This window comes from Cajanus cajan, chromosome 9 (assembly GCF_000230855.2).
Source record: "Cajanus cajan strain Asha chromosome 9, NIPB_CcT2T_4, whole genome shotgun sequence".
Taxonomy (NCBI): Eukaryota; Viridiplantae; Streptophyta; class Magnoliopsida; order Fabales; family Fabaceae; genus Cajanus; species Cajanus cajan.
The window spans coordinates 49,668,556-49,686,678 of record NC_138525.1 but is presented as its reverse complement, the minus strand read 5'-3'; the positions used below and the strand labels follow the sequence as shown (position 1 = coordinate 49,686,678).

The 18,123-nt window shown below is 29.0% G+C and overlaps 1 protein-coding gene across 1 annotated transcript; it reads left to right on the top strand.

Annotated features, from left to right (window-relative positions):
- Window positions 1–7,473: 7,473 nt before the first annotated feature.
- On the top strand, window positions 7,474–13,489 carry LOC109805178 (ENTH/VHS family protein). Its single transcript, XM_020367179.3, has 11 exons — window positions 7,474–7,683; window positions 7,798–7,849; window positions 8,235–8,314; window positions 8,433–8,511; window positions 8,703–8,786; window positions 8,903–9,048; window positions 9,162–9,401; window positions 10,242–10,396; window positions 11,386–11,579; window positions 12,084–12,471; window positions 12,956–13,489. The coding sequence occupies exons 1-11, from the start codon at window positions 7,643–7,645 to the stop codon at window positions 13,177–13,179; spliced, it is 1,683 nt and encodes a 560-aa protein (XP_020222768.1). The 5' UTR covers window positions 7,474–7,642; the 3' UTR covers window positions 13,180–13,489.
- The last annotated feature ends 4,634 nt before the right edge of the window (window positions 13,490–18,123 follow it).

The following is an 18,123-nucleotide window of genomic DNA, read 5'->3' as shown; positions in this document are numbered from 1 at the left end:
GCTATCCAAATAGCTTCAAATCAAGTCTTCCATGAGCGTTCCAAGCATATAGACATCGATTGCCACCTTGTCCGTGAGAAAGTGCAATCTGGTTTAATCAAACTCCTTCCGATATCATCTTCTCATTAGCTTGCTGACATCTTCACTAAGGCCTTATTACCTTCCAAGTTTCATGCTTTGTGTTCCAAGCTGGGCATGCTAAACATATATTCCCAGCTTGAGGGGGGGGTCTCAACAATAATTGGTTATTTTATATATAGTTTGTTATAACCGTTCACGTGATTTTTCTCTTTCTTCATTTTATATTCTCTTTCTTCATTTTGTATATATATTTTCGTGTATTGTTCACGCAATGATAGAAAGATGCACAACTTTGTTACCCTTTCTCTCTTTTAACAAATATCCCACTGCTTTTTTTTTCCTGATAACTTATATGTTAATATTTAGTTTTTTCTTTTTTCTATTATAGATTTTCCTAAAACAACCTACTAGTCGTTGCAATAGTATCGTTGGTCCTCTATTATTTAAATTCTTGTAAGTTTTTTCAAAATATATGAATGAAATATTATGTATTATTTTCATAAGTTCTTCCATATAGAATAAATATCTTGTTGATAGTTTTATCCTAACAATGCTCTAAGAAATTAATTGAAGAGATGTACCAAAATTAATTGTTTTACTAATTTAAGTTAAAAAGTTTTGGATTAAACGAGAGATATAGCAAGTATATTCAATTTTGTTTATGCTCTTTAGTTCATTATCACATCTAGATACTTTAGTTGTTTTTTTAGGACATTGTATGATAATTAGTTTGATGCCTTTTGCTTTATCTTATGGGACACGTTTATTTATTCCGGCAATTTTCTATTATTAGTTAAAATGTATGAGGAATTGAAATTTAATCGGTGGAATAAACTCATTATATAATTAAGGAGACTTTATAAATTTTAATAAGCTTAAATGAGTAGAATGTGTTAGATAAAAACAATCATATATATATATATATATATATATATGACAATAAAGTGTTAAGATCGCATCATTTATTTATTTTGACAATACGTGTCATTTATTTTTAATTTATATTTTTAATGTAAATATGCTAATTATACTGGTAAATTCATCTCATGTAATGAAATTTTTTTGTTTTAACTTAATTAATAATTTTTAGTCTAAGTCCTAATATATATAATTATATCAAATATTTTATAAAAAAATATATCATTCGTAATATTTTTATTTATCTTGTTGTGTAAAAGATGGATTTGGTTTTATAAAAAAAAGTAGAAAATTCATTTTGTGTTGTTACTAGTATTTATTTATTTGTAGTGCATTAATTATTTCAAAATATTTAATTTTTAATATTTAAAATGGCATTCATCTATAACGATAAAAAAAAGTGATTATCTATTTTTGCTTATATAATTTTTAAAATATTTTTATTCTTTATTTATTAGCATAACGATACACTTGTTTCTTTTATTATAGTTATAGGATAACTCAATAATTTTATTTTATTAATTTAAATAAAGAATATTATTTATCAAAAATAAACTACATATTGTATAACTTTCACACCCCACGACGTTAAAAAATGAGCATGTGTGCCAACCAATTCAACACAATTCAAGAATATTTGCATTGAATCGTTGTCCTATTCTTTCTTACATTTTAACAATCGTTGTCCTTCTTAAGGGACTTTTCCATTGACCATTTAATTATGTAATATACCTTTCACGAGTGTTAATCAATCAACCAACGATTGATAGTGCCACAATTATAATTAAAATGAATACATAAATAGCTGAGAAATTAAAAATCATTACCATGTTCCACAAATAATAAAAAAAAACTTTGTCTGTATTAAAATAATATTTTATCAAAAAAAATTATATCTCATAAATATAAATTAATTTTTAATTGTTAAGTTTAATATACCTATACTTAAAAAATAAATAAATAAATAAATAACAGTTAGAGTTGGATATAGTTGCATAAATAAAATAAATTCCTACAAAAGAGAAGGAAACGTGAAGCTTGAAAAAGAAAGAAAATTAACGTCTAATTTTTATTAAAAAAAATAATAATTACCGAGTTAAGAAACACAGTCATCACCAACCATGTCAAAAAGTAAGTAGTTATTTTCTTGAGAACCTTGCATCTTCAAAATAAATATTACTTATTAAACATAATTAAAATGGAAAAATTAGAAATTAAAATGTGAATTGTGTGAGGTAAATTCAATGTTTGGCATTTAAATAAGAAAAAATAATAATTAAATTACATTGAAAATTTATTTTATGAAAACTTCTTAGTATTGACATTATGATAATAAATAAATTTTCTATTATTATTGTATTCTTACCAATTCCTATAGAAGATGAATAAATTTAAATTACTCTCTATTTTATCTCAAGATAAAAAGAGGTATTTACTTTTATGTTAATTATATTGAATTAAATTTGTTATACTTTATATTTTAATTTGTTTTATTCTCTTAGAGTTAATTATGTTTATAACGACTCATTATAGGCGTTGTACTATGTAAAATCACTGTTACTAACAATTGAAGTTAAGTTATTAGAACGTACATGATTAATGGAAGAAATATACCATATATACATATAACACGAGTATACAAATAAAACAGTCAAATTAATATAAATAGGATATATATATATATATATATATATATATATATAGTCATCTCAAAATAATCCTACATCCTAGTGCTGATCAAACACATCTATACATGGCACATTAGTAATACAACCATCAAAAGGTCACAACACCTGCCTGTATTAACTCCTCAAGCCCTAGCGCTAATCTATTCTTATACAACGTATGATCATCGCAGTCCAAACCACCATGAAAACAGAAAGGGTAAGCTAGAATTTAAAGACATGTACATATAGAAAACAAGTCTATAATATACAATATCACACCAGATATCATACATGAAAGCTAATCACATCCAAGCAAGCATGTACCTCACCCAATCATGTCTTAAAAGACATCAAAATGCATGTGAACACACCTCAACATACATCATATTCAAACACATCAATCAATGCATCGTCGCGCATTCACCTACAGAGATCTCTTAACAACATGAATAGTTTAAGTGATTTCCACCCTACCAAACCAACCTAATCATTTTCACGCCCAAAACGTCGGTGCGATCACAACAAAATGGGATACTAATCTCTCATCTGGTTTCTCAGCCTCATCAATTACACTAGGAAAGTTCGGTTCCACCGTCAGGAGTAGTACAATTAGGTATAGGTTTACCACAACCTTGACATGCATTACCAAGTCACATATGGAATTCATCCACTGATTATTCTTAAGGAATCACGCAACCTTTCTAGGTACATGGTTAAGGGTTGTAACCCTCGACCTCCTACCTTACTCAAGGATTTGGAGGAGACTCAACACACCTCAAAACCTACTCCAAGAGACACACCTACTCAAGGCGGGTTTTTCAAATAGTGGCCTACTCGATAACCACTCCAAGTTATCCTATGTGAGATCTTCAATTTTCAAAATAATTTTCTCTCCTCAAATCCTAAGTTAGCCTTCATGTAATAATGTCACACCACATTCTCAGTTTCCACAATGCATATAGAAATCAATAACATCAATCATGTATAGCATACTAATGCTTAACAATTCATACGATGATAACATATCAATGCACCACCATTCATTCAACAATAGCATACCAATCATATGGAGCATATCAATGCTCATCACCATTTCAACTACACAAAGATAGCATTCCAATGCTTATTATCATTTCAAATACATAAGATAACATATTGATGCTTATTATCATTTTAAATACACAAAAATAGCATACCAATGCTTATCATCATCATCCTATAACACACAACATGCAATAGACACAAGCATTCTATTCATGTTCACCAAATTCACCCATCTTACAACAAGTATCACATGCAATTTATCAAAATCACTTATTCCTACACTAATAACCTTCACATAAAAAAAACCCATAGGAATTTCTACTACTCCTATCATGTTCATCCTTATCTCATATGAAAGAAAAGAAGATTTTCTACAACTTTCATGAAGAACTCAGATTCCAATTCCCTCATCTACCATGTTAAAAATTGTAAAATCGTAACCATTTGCCTAAATGCTGACAACTTTACCTTTCCTCACTAAAAAAGGTTATAACTGGAGTTTTAGACCTCTTTTTTGGGTGATTTCAATGCCATTGGAAAGATAACATCCAAGGCTATAACTTTCATGAAGACCCCAATACCAAATTCAGTCATTTACCCCTAATGTTGCAATGCTCAATTTAGTGCTCCAGTGCTGGATTTCTGCCAGCTTCATTTTCTCCCAGGGCTTTAGCGCTCAATCAAAGCTGCAGCACTGGATCTTTGCCAAATTAGTTCCTCATAGGGCTGCATCGCTCAAATAAGTGTCATAACATTGGATCTCTACCACCTTGTTTTCTCTCACAATTTCAGTACTCCACCAATGCTCTAGCGTTGAGTGCAAATTTTTTTGCACTTTCATGGCTTCCCACCTTCATTCCTCACCTATATTCCATCAATTTTACCCCCTAAACATGATCTACATCCATAATCTCTACTAAATTTGTTCATACAACCTAGAAACCGCAAGAAATTTAACATGCATGCATCAAGATTTCAAAGAAATCATCAAGAACATCAAGATTTTAGTTTCTACATGCAAACAACTTCCAATTCCTTTCCCCTAGCTCATATTTTCAAAAATCCTACCAATTTTGAGTTCTTAACTCAATTAACAACCCCACAAATCATAAAAATCCAAGATTTCCAACTTCCTTTAACTTGATTTCAAGATCTTCGAGGAAGAAGAAGAAAAGAAGAGTGAAGAAGAAGATCTTCAAGCTGCTATAAGGTGGAAGAAGAGAATGAGAAGGAAAGGGGCTTCGAGCTTGTTAGTCAAATAGCCTCGTATAACTTAAGAGGGGGGGGGGTGAATTAAGTTTTCCAAATTTTCCTCTTATAAAACTTTTTCGAATTACTTTCTTACAAATTCAATTCCTTAGATAAATTTATATGTAAAGAATGAATGATGATGCAAACTACTCAATCACAATTAATAACAAGTAATTAAAAAGTGTAGGAAAAGAAGAATTACAAACTCAATTTATATTGGTTCGGTCAATCTTGCCTACATCCAGTCCTCAATTCTCCAACTTGAGACTTTCACTATTCTTGTAACTCTTACAAGACTTGAATCCACCAACACCTTAGAACTCCCTTTCCTTGTGTTGAGATTCAAAAACCAACAAGGAGAAAAACCATTTCTCCTTTACAGATCAAATGATCAATTTGGAATTACAAAATAACTCTCTTTTAAGAATAGATATACACTTTTATGATCTTAATGAACTCTTTTAGAATAATGCAAATGAATTTGGCCAAGATGTTTTTGTATATGACTTTTTCATAATAGAGTTCGTAACCTTTCTTTGAAAAATTATAGGTATTTATAGAAAATTATTTTTTAGGTTATGTCTTTTCATGAAGAGTTGTAACTCTCTATAATTTTTCATAAAAGAATCTTTAGTAATCAATTAGAAGACTTGGTAATCGATTACAACGATTTTTAAGTTCAAAATGTTTGAAACATATTATTTAAATTCAATTTTGGAAGATTCATCTTCTGGTAATCGATTACAAGGTATGGTAATCGATTACCAAAACACATTTTGTATTCAAAATATGAACTTTGAAGTTTTCTTGTTCTGGTAATGGATTACAAGGTCTGGTAATGGATTACCAAAACATATTTTTGCATTGTTTCAAAAACTTTTATGTAAAAAATTTCATATCAATAATTTCTTTCACAAATCTCTTTTAAGAAATGATTTGAACTATTCTTTAAAGCTTTTGTTAAGTCTTTCAAAAACAGTTTTACTTACTTTCAAAAGATTTAACACTTGCTTAAATATAAAGAAATTAATTTGAGATTTTTGAAAACTTATTCTCAAGGCCAAACATACTTTCAATTTTAAAAGATTTTTTTACATTCTTAGCTAAGTTGACAAGACTTATCTATGTAACACTTGAGATATTGTTCTTGCATTAACTTGCTTTAGCTCAACCTTGATTCTTCTTCAATGCTTTATAATCACTTTGGGATCATCAAAAACATTTGTGCATATTTTCTTCCACAAAGCTCCAGCAACTCAAGCTCCACAACTATACCACAGATTCAGCTCTAAGTCTTAGAGATCTTCCCTTAAGAACCCGAGAACAAAAAGAGAAGTGTTTTGGTTTTTAGAAGTTCCCACCCCCTCAAGTCAAGACATCACAATGTTGTTGTGGATTAAAATATGTTATTTTTTATGGTTATGAAATTATAGATTTATCTCTTGGTTCATCCCAAATTTTTTATAGTCCATATAATATTTTTAAATCAATAATTAAAAATTAATTTATATTTGTGAAACATAACTTAAAATAATGTTAAATCCAGTAAAAATAAATAAAACTAACAAGAGTCACACAAGATTATAGAAATTAATTCTTTCAAATTTCATATGCTAATGTCAAATTCTAAAAACATAGAGAATTAATCCACGGTAGCTATGAAAACAAGATATAAAAAAAAAACCATAAAAGAAACACTGATAATCTGAAAAGTAAAAGTGAATAAGATGATTTAACCATATGTTCTATCAAAACAACGTTTTTTTCTTTCTAATTTGATCAAAAAGTGTCTCAAACCACTAAGAATAGCTATTTAAAATCTAAAATATCTTTTGGGTCCAAGCCCAATAAAAGAAGAAGTAAAAAAAAAAAAGAATCTGATTTGCACCACGATGTTGTAGGGTTACATTATGTGTTTAGGGTTTAGTAATTATATACAAATACAATGTTAAAAAATATTGTATAATTATTTAAACTCTAAAGAGAATATAAAAAAATTTAAATATAAAAGATATAATAATTCATTAAAGAGTAGAGAAAAAAATAATTATATATTTAAACATTCTTTATAATATACTAGTGGAATTGAAGTACTTCAAACATTTATTAAAGATAAAAAAATAAAAATTAAATAATAAAAATATATTGATTTAATTAGTGTTATGATTAATTTATTAGTATAGATAAAAGTAAATTTGATAAAGAAATATTTTTTTTAATTTCTTTTTAAATAGAAGGATAGAATGGTAAAAAAATAGAAACTAGGTGATGATTACTAAAAAAAGATATTCTCATTATATATTAATATAGATTAGTATAAATATAGATATTGATAATAAACTGCAATAATTTTTTTTATTAAAAAAAAACAATAAAATAAAAGTAATATATTACATTACTGATAAATAAGAAGAATTATTTTATAAAAGTAAACTTATAAAAAATAAAAAATAAAAAATAAAAAATTTAATGGTATTACCGTAAACATATTTATTCTGAAGGGCTGCAATGAGGAGAAATTTTTGAAAACAAAAAGAATCGATCGAAATGTGTTAGATCTCAAATCGTTGCTACTGGAACTATAGCCATCGAATTTGCTGCAACGAATATAAATCCTTTCTAACCTTTCTCTTCAGATCGGATCAGATCAGATCCACAGCCTCTCGTTTGTCAGATCCGCCATGGATTTCATGAAGGTCTTCGATCAAACCGTGCGAGAAATGTGAGCGACTCTCTCAATCCCTCCTTCGTCGTTTCGCATTGCAATTTTCGTTTCTATTTCAATTTTCAAATATTCCGATATTAATTCACCTTGTTCTTATGATTATGAAAACAGAAAGAGAGAGGTGAATCTGAAGGTGCTCAAGGTTCCGGAAATCGAGCAGAAGGTAACATTCTAATTGTTGCGGATTCGCTGTGGTTTGCGTAGATTTCGTTGAAAATATTACAATAACTGCTTTATTTTTTTAAAATTTTTTGTTTCTGAGAAATTTTGCCATTTCGATTTGAATACCTTTTGTTAGAGCACGAGAATTGCATTTATTATGGATATATCTTTATCGATAAGGATTTCTACGTTTCTGTATAATTGCGTGCGTCATTGATTGCGGCATAGTACTTTGGTCTCTATCTATTAGTATTGCCTAATTTTCTAATTAGTTGAGGCAATGTGTTGGATAACTGCTAGATTTCATATATTCACAAACTTTAAAGACACTAGGATTGGCCGCTGATGTTATTTTATTGAGTGTTTCACCATTTTTTGCAATTTAGGTGCTGGATGCAACTGATAATGAACCTTGGGGTCCTCATGGTACTGCGCTGGCAGAGATTGCACAGGCTACCAAAAAATTGTAAACAGCTATCTATCACTATTCCGTTTATTTTACTTTTTATTTGTTTTTGATTTTCATATTTAGAAAGTTTCTAATACTTTTTCTAGTAAGTTGATTGCTTCTGCTATACTTTCAGTACTGAATGTCAAATGGTCATGAATGTGCTATGGACAAGGCTGGGTGAAACCGGAAAAGATTGGCGTTATGTATACAAGGTAATGCTTTCCAAAGAATCGTATTATTATTTCCCTAGGATTGGCATTATGCATACAATGTAATGCTTTCCGAATAACCATTTTATTTCCTAAGGTTTTAAGATGCAAAGAGAAGGAATTTTGGTGCCATTTTCTATGTTGATACACACAACTTGCTTCTGTTTCAATAACTTGAATTACTTTTATGTCAGGCATTAGCTGTTATAGAATATTTGGTATCACATGGATCTGAACGTGCAGTTGATGACATTATTGAACATACTTTTCAGATCTCGGTAAGGACAATTCTCTTGTATTTAGCTAATTTATTATTGCAATTAACAGCCATGCTGATAAGTATAATAAAAGAGTGTTTTCTTATATAATCATAATTTACTTTGGATTGGTAAAGGCACTTTCTAGTTTTGAATATGTTGAGCCAAATGGGAAGGATGTGGGACTCAATGTAAGGAAGAAGGCAGAAAACATCGTGTCCCTGTTGAATGATAGAGATAAGATACATGATGTCAGAAATAAAGCTGCTGCAAACCGTGACAAGTAGGTCAAATTTTTCAATATTTTCCACCCAGAATCATCAGGTTGACAAAGCTACTATTGATTATGTAATCAGAAAATAATTTTCTTGTTTTCTTATTGGGTGCTCAATTTAGGTATGTTGGAGTTTCTTCTAGTGGAATCACATATAAGTCTGGGTCATCCTCCTTTAGTAGTGGTGGCAGCTATCAGAGCAGTGGTAAATATGGAGGTTTTGGATCTAGAGACGGTGACAGGTTTAGTGATAGCTATAGAGACAAGGGATCCTATGAAGGAGAAAAAGATTACCATGAAAAATCACACCATGCCATTGATGAAGAGAACTCCTACAAGAAGGGTTCTGCACGCTCTGTCAGGTAGGACATATCTAACTGCTATTATGGTCTGCAAATAATGGCAAATGTAATTTTATGATTGATTCATACTATACGGAGATTGCTGTAACCTTGTGTTTGAGAGCAATTGGTGATTATTTGAGAACTTGGTGCATAAATGTAGTTATTACTACCAATTTAATTAATGGTAGATGGCGTAGTGGCCTACATCGGAAGCAATGCAACTAAAATAAAATTAAATGATATATGTACAAAGCATATGAAAAAGCATTGGAGTCTGAGAAAGCCTTGAGCCCTTGATTCAAGATGAAACGTCTAACTTTAATACTATTGCTTGTTCTCCCTAAGAGCAAAATATTAGATGAAAATGAATAATAATTAGAAAAGCACTTCTTTAAATGTTGATGACACAAGATTTCATTTTAATTTTCCCCTCTTTTCCAAAATGATTTTCTAAAGTTTTTTACTTCAGAAGAAATTTTATCTCATGGATATATTAAAATATTAGAGAAATGTGCATAATAAATAAAAGATTCATAAAAGCAGAAAGGAAGTTAAATATTTTGTCAGAATCAAGGACATATTACTTGTGCATGATGCATGTTATATACTCATTGCAGGAGACAAAGGCAAATTTTGATATGGACTCTTCCTTACCTAGTTCAACAAGCTTGTTTTGACTTTTGAATTTTGATAATACTTTTAAATGGGAAGCTCGGTTAATGGTTTAGATGCTTATCTCAATTTCAACCTTTTACTTAAACTCCCTTTGGTTTTTATGCACAAATAGATACATTTTGCCTCTCCACACTGCAATGATTATATTGCGCCTATTCTTATCTCAGAATGTCTGTCTTGCAGTAAAAGTCAAAGTCAGGAGAACATGTCCTCTAGAGTATCAAAGTCGTCGACAAATGCACATAATTATGGTTCTGTTCCTTCTCAAAGTTCAAGTGTACCTGCAAACAATACAGAGGATGACATGGATGATTTTGATCCTAGAGGAACTTCTACCAGTAAGTATTTTGAAAAGACAGTCTTCAACATTGTCGTTGCTGATTCTGTTTAAGAGAATTATGTATTCCTTCAAGTGGAGGATAAATTATTGTGCACATTTTACTGTAATGTGTGTTATATATGAGGTACTGTGATGCACATGCAATTTGTACATTTGAGTTAAAAGCCTTTTAAATTGACTACAGTTTTGTCACCATTAAGTTGACCACAAACCATAGTTAATCCCCTTTCTAGCCTTTCTTTTAGTGTGACTTGCTTTGTATATTCTTGCACATGCTGGTTCCATTTGTTTAAGAGAAATATTAAGCTATTCAGTCAAGTTGAATATAAACTACTGTGGTGCACATTTTACTGTTTTATGTGTGATGCACATGCAACTTGCATACCCAGGTCTTCAAAGTTCCACATATTGTCCGGTTATCTAATAATAAGAGAAATATTAAGCTATTCAGTCAAGTTAAATATAAACTATTGTTGTGCACATTTTACTGTTATATATGCGATGCATGTGCAACTTGCATATACAGGCCTTCAAAGTTCAACATATTGTTCGGTTATCTAATAATAAGCATCCAAACACTTGGGGAACCCTAACTTTAGACCTAGCTGTTAAGGGAGGAGAACCAAGCAAGTTAAGTACTCCACCAAGCATCCCATACTATTTGATGTGGGATGTAGGCACCCCATGATACCCAGTCCCTATCATAGCACCACCTGAGAGCCAACTTCCTGACAGTTATTACTAAAGTACCCCTGCAAATTGAATAGGAATGGATACTCATCATTCAAATAAGAAAATTATCACAAAGATTACCAAACAACTAAAAAAAAGTATAAATACATCATTAAATTTCTATTAAATCTATATTAACACACTTTAAAGCATGCATTTTATTTCACTAATTTACCACAAGTATATTATGCACTTATCAGTTGTAGGGTTGCTTTACCTTTTAAATGATATTGAATCATTTTGTAATTTCAACAGAAGCTTCAGCCGGAAACTCTAATCAGGTTGATCTCTATGGACAAGATTTAATTGGTGACCTCATGGATGCCCCAACGTCTGTTCCTGTAGAAAAGCCAGCAGCTAGTAATGTGCCGGAAGTTGATCTTTTTGCAGACGCAACATTTGTATCAGCTCCATCTCATGTGGACAAAGGAGCCAGTTCACAACCACAGGTTTATATTTCATCATCTCTATTTTTAGTGTTACACTTTTTTCAAGTCAGCTGCCAATCACCCGCTTGTTTAATAGAATGAATCTCTACTATTAATTAGGTCCTAAGCTCAATACCTACCTTCTCCATGATCAATGGTGCCCCCAAAAGTGAGAATGTTGCTCAAATATGATCATTTGATTTCACTATTCTTTATTGAAGTAAATATATTGGTCTATTCTCTATGTTGAATTATAATCAGTTTCATGTCCAAAATTATGTTTTTGATATTATAATTCTGGTAAACTGTTAAAGTTGGCATGCTTAACAAGTTATGTACAATTTTTCATATGGCTCTGAGCGTATCAATTGCATTTGAGAAAAATTGTTCATCTTTAAAAGTTTTAAATTTGTGATTGTGAATTACTCAAGGGAGAGTATAATGGATTTCCTGCTAACCTTCTTTCTCCATATTTTCTGTCACATTGCTAAAATTCCATTTGTGTCTTGTTGGTTGTGCGCATAGGCTGAGGTGGATCTGTTTTCTTCACAACCAGCTATTCCTTCAGTTACACCAACAGTTGACTTGTTTTCCATTCCTGAACCGGCAGTGCAGCCAGACAGCAAGACAGAGAACTCTGTTCCTGTGAATAACAGCACAATTGATCCCTTTGCTGCTGTTCCTCTTAATAATTTTGATGGATCTGATATTTTTGGTGATTTTACCTCACAATCTGATTCTGTATCTTCACAGCCCTCCAATAATGTTGTCAGTGATGACAAGCATGATAATATGAATGGTAAATCTTTAGCAGACTCTAATGTTTCAGCTAAAAAGGATGGTTTCCAGGTGAAGTCTGGCATCTGGGCTGATTCACTAAGCCGTGGACTGATTGATCTCAATATAACTGCTCGTAAGTTGATTATCACAACTACGTTGTCAGGTTTAATATGATAGTGATAAGTTACTATTTTATTTCCTATATCTTCATATTATAAATAATCTGTTGTTTTATGGTCATTTTTCTTCCAAGACTAACAGTATATTCAAAAAGCATTTCTGGAAACCATGTGGTGCCTCTCACAGTGATCATCAAATTTTTGTATATGAAATCTTAATGATGCACAACTCCTTTAAAAGATACATACTTGAATTGGGTTGGATGATCTCAGTAAATTAATGTGTTCATCTACTTCTCCTTTGTTTCACTTTGCATGTGTACTATCATGAATGAGCTCATTAAATAAATGTACTCTTGAGAGCAATTTGTTCTGTTTATTTATTTCCCTATTTGTGTAAAATTGCGCTCAAGTTTCCTTCACAAGCACAGTTTGCTTTATCCCCCAATACGCCAATTGTTTGAGTAGCTCCATTAATTTTCTTGTGTTGTTTCGCAGCTAAAAAAGTATCTCTTGTGGAAGTTGGGATCGTGGGTGGATTAAGTGATGGATTCGATGAAAAGGAAAAAGGCCCTCCACCTTCATTTTATATGGGGAGAGCTATGGGTTCAGGATCTGGTCTTGGTAGGTCCGGATTCTCTCCTTCACAGCCAGCAGCGGGAGACGATATATTCTCAAACCTAGGCAGCCAACAATATCAATTTGGTGGGTTCCAAAAGTAAATTTCCCCCCATCACGTTTTCACTCATTCTTTGTGTGTCGGCATTACCGAGCTTGTCAAGCTTTTTGGCATGGTTTTGTTCGTATATATTTCTCTCAGTACTGTGATTATATTATTTTAAATTTCAAGTTACTATTGTGTCTAAAAATACTTTTTACATACGATGGATTGCAACATCCTACAGACTACAGTGTCAAAATATATGGTGGTGGCACTAGTTTGAGTTGTAAAATATTCGTGTCAACTATAAGGTGGTTGTTGACGTCTTGGTCATTACTTAGAGATCTACTGTCAGTGTCTTGCTTTCTTAATGTTGGTGTTTTATGTCAACTGTTCAAATTTTAACGTGCATGCTGCCTAAGTAATACTAGAGGTCGATGTTGTCGTCCAAAATTATCTTACAACATATTGAGGACACATCTGTGGAACTATTATATATTAAATTTTAACTGAAAATTTTCTTTCAACATTGCATTAGTAAACAACAGGGGTTTCCATCGTAAATTGAGGACACATCTGTGGAACTATTATATTAAATAATAACTATTTGATAATTCGAACTTGCAATACTTTTGGTTTGGATATTAGTGTTGGAATATAGGAGTAGGGAGGGGAAATCATTTGGGAGAATTTGAAGTTTAAGTTTTAGTTGCTGTATCTTTGCTAGCAAATAGCAACTGAAGCTAACTCTGCCAATTACCTGTTGGTTTGAGTGACAGAGTCGGGGTTATTTCAATCAAGGTTTTAATTTTAAAACTTAGGAAAGAAAGAAAAAACATTTAGAGAATTAAATTGAGTGATGAGTCTAGACTAATGTTCAAAATAGCCTTTGGATCGTATGGCCGAAGACCAAAAATGAAGTTAATTGATATATCTTGCAATAGAAAAAGAGCCGGTGTGGGGTAATTTTATTTATTTATTTTTTTTTTTTTTTATTACCTGAACTCGATTCATTAAGATGAATTCATTCTTATATTTTTTTTAAGGGGTTGCTATTTACATACTGCTTTTGTTTTTCGCGCTAAAGAACTGTTGACCTATATATTACCTGATGACTTCTATATGAATTCGGACATGGTTTTTCGACTCTTGACCTATATTATATGCTACTTAATGGAGGATTACTTCCTACCGTTGTTTTCATACTTAAGTTTTGAATATTGTGGATTTCACATTTTTCATTCATTTAATCATTCCAAATATTGATTACTTAACTCTTTCAAAAAAAAAATTTTTTGACTACGTAGTAGTATTATTTGCCTTGTTTATTCTTCCAAAGTTGATTTTGATACTTCGACAATTGATAGGAAATGTTACGGAGAAAGGAAATAAAACAGCCAAACCAGCGAGCTAAAAATTTAAATATGCTTATCAAAATGTTAAGGTGGGAAAGAAAGAGATAGACTATATTAATTTTCCTTCCTAAGTTCTTTAGCTATAAAATTGAGACAAATGCAAAGCTCTTGTGAAGAAACTTCTTCAACAGCTTATGAACACTTCAATTTAGAGAATGAATTTTGATCAAAACACAAATACGAATCATGTTAAGTGATAATGATTGAAATATAATTTTTAACATCAATCATGACATTAAAAAGATCCATAAAATAAAAAAAACAAAAAAGAGTCATGACATTGCAAGAAAAAAATTAAAAAAGTTTGCTAAATAGACCAGAGGGTCAAAAACTACAAAATGCGGGGAATACCAAAGTATCCTAGTCTGATAGTGGAAATTTGTTTCATCATTGTATGATAAAATTCGAATATTTCTAGTTAAACAGATAATTTTTAAAGATATATGCTTATGGGACACTCAGATAATTTTTCACGTTAATTCTCACAACAAATGTATTTTGTTAATAGGATACTTACAATCAATAAACTACTTTTATGGGTAAGCTGCTTAGTTATCTAAGTTTAATAACGGTTTATTAAACTAAGTTGATCAAACCGTTACTTAAAAAAAACAATTAAATTTTCATTCATAAATAAATGACATAAATAAATAAATAAAAATTGAACTAGATAAGAAACTAAAAAAATTCTTAAAAATACTCTCCTAAAAAAATTATTCCTAAAATCATTATTATATAAAATAATGTTTTATTTGGTCCAAGATTTGGACTTTTAATTGAAGATAAATTCTTTCAAATAAATATGTCACAATGCTTTCTTATTCGTGATTACTAACCAAATAACTATGACCGCTAGCAATAATCATGAATGAGAAAACATTATAAATCTTGTTTAAATAATTTATCTTCAACAAAAAGTTCAATTATCACATGGCAAACAAAACGTAATTAATCCTTATATATTAAATGAAAAACGATTATCTTGAACAAAAACGGTTTTATAAATAATTCTTTTACAGGAACATTTGTAAGAATTCTTTTTAACTTATCAAATTCAATTTTTTTATTTATCATATTTATTTATAAATTAAAAAATAATATTTTATACTATATTATCAATAATTAAAAATAACCTTGAACTATAATATAAATTATTTATCTTAAATTACAAATATAATGTTTAAAAATAATTATTTATACAAATTTTAAATATTATTTATATTCAAATACAATATTTATTTTTATATACAATTTATTATAAATTTTAGTTTTATATATATATATATATATATATATATATATATATATATATATTTTAAATATTTAGCTTCTAAAATACACATATTAAAATACTAGTAAAAAAATAATCGATTTCTATATATTAAACACAAATTTTTATTTCCTACTTTTAACTTCTTATCTAATTCGATTTTTTTTTTATATTGACTATTTATGAATTAAATATTAATATTTATAATAAATTATAAATAAATAAAAATTACTTTATTTTATAATACAAATTATTTATCATAAATTTAAAATATAATTTATATATTTAAAAAAATTTATGTATACTAACTTTAAATATAATTTATATATTCAAACATAATATTTATTTATATAATTTATTATAAAATTTAATTATATAATAAATATGATTGTGCAGTACACAAGATAATATACTAGTAATTGGATATTTATCTAATCATTGGTTCTTGATAATTAAAATTCGATATCCAAATCAAACTTTTTGAAATTGCAATTTTCTAATCGAAACCAATTTGATTTTTTTTCTTCGGTTTAGTTTGAATTCATTGATCATGTTTGACTCATATTCACCCTTAATTTAAATTTTAAATTATACTTTTAGTTTCTCTATAATATTTGATCTATAATTTTGGTATCCCAATTTATAATTATGCAATTTTTGTATCCTAAATTTATAAAATTAACAATTTTGGTTTCCTTACTTAATGTTCGTCTGTTAATTGTTAAAATTCTAATATTAGTCATGACCTAACATTAAGTAAATGATATAACAAATAATATTTAATAATATTAAGTTAAATTACTTTTTAAGTTCCTTTTTTTATCCATAAGAAAGATTACAAAGATGTGATGAAGATTAAACTTACGACCTCTTGCTTCTATCCAATTCCTTTTCCCTCCTCTCAACTACTAGGCTAATCTTGGTGATTCTTTAATTCCCATTTTATCTTACTTTTATCTCATTTTACCATTTTTATGAAATAAAAATTAAAATTAAAATTCTACTTAAATCTTAATTGTTGTGTCATCCAAAAATAGTATCATATCATTATCATTACAATTTTAATGATCAATGGTAAATATGCAATGAATCAACCAAGTTCGTAGAATTTGTAAGATTATAAGCCCAAATTTGTAGAATCAAAATTATGGAATAAATATTATAAGAACTAAAAATCCAATTTAACCATATCTAATAAAAACATGTCTTATTTTGATTGACGAAAGCTAAATAATATCATTTAGATTATAGATAAACAAATTAATAATTGATTATAACTTAATTATAACATTTCTTCTACTTATTATTATTATTACCTCTACGACTATTATCATCATCATGATCCATTGTCATCGTCACTATCACTACCACCGTCACCGCTACCCTCATCACAATAATAATGGTAGGTGATGATAATTATGATCTTATGGTAGTGATGATGTTCTCACCACCACAATTATAGCTTGCCACTACTATTGTTGTTGTAATTGCCACCAACGATGGTAGTAAAAGTAGAAGTGGTTATAAAAATTGTAAAGATAACAATAGTGATAATTTTATATAAAAAAAATATTTATAATTAATTATTATTCTCAATTATTAACTATTTTTATCTATAATTAATCATTTTATCCATAATTTAAAATTTATTATTTAATCATCTCAATATCTCTCATAATAAAAGATATTCCTTCTATTCCCTAATTTTAAAAAAATTATTCTTAAATATCAATAAACTTCAACCATTTTTACATCATTAAATGATCTTTCTAAAATATTTCTCATGACCTTCCAATTTGAACCTTACAATACTTTTGATATTTATAATAAGAACATTTTTTTAAAAAATATTATAAAATTAGTTAAATTTAATATAAATAACTGATAACTAATACTTTTAATAAACGTAAAACCAACTTTATTTTTATAATAAAATAGAGAAAGACATGCTCTAGTACAATCTTTATTGAAAACAATGACTAGTTCGAGTTATATATATTACAAAAATATAATTATCTTAAAAAATTTATAATAATGATAAAAATCATCTTCAGTTTTTTTTTAACCAACTCCAATTGAAAACAATGAAATTGGCAAATCGAATAAAATATATTTATTGATTAGAATCTTATCTTCGAGAACCATTATTGCGAAAATTCTTTAACCCTATGAGAATTCACCAATTACAATATCTTCATTTTCTTTTTCAAAATTATCCGGAGAAATCATTTTCATTTTCATAATCTGATTTATTAATTTCAAAATCGGAACTCCAAACTGATTATTTTACGACAATCCATTAGGGTAAGTCTATTCAGTA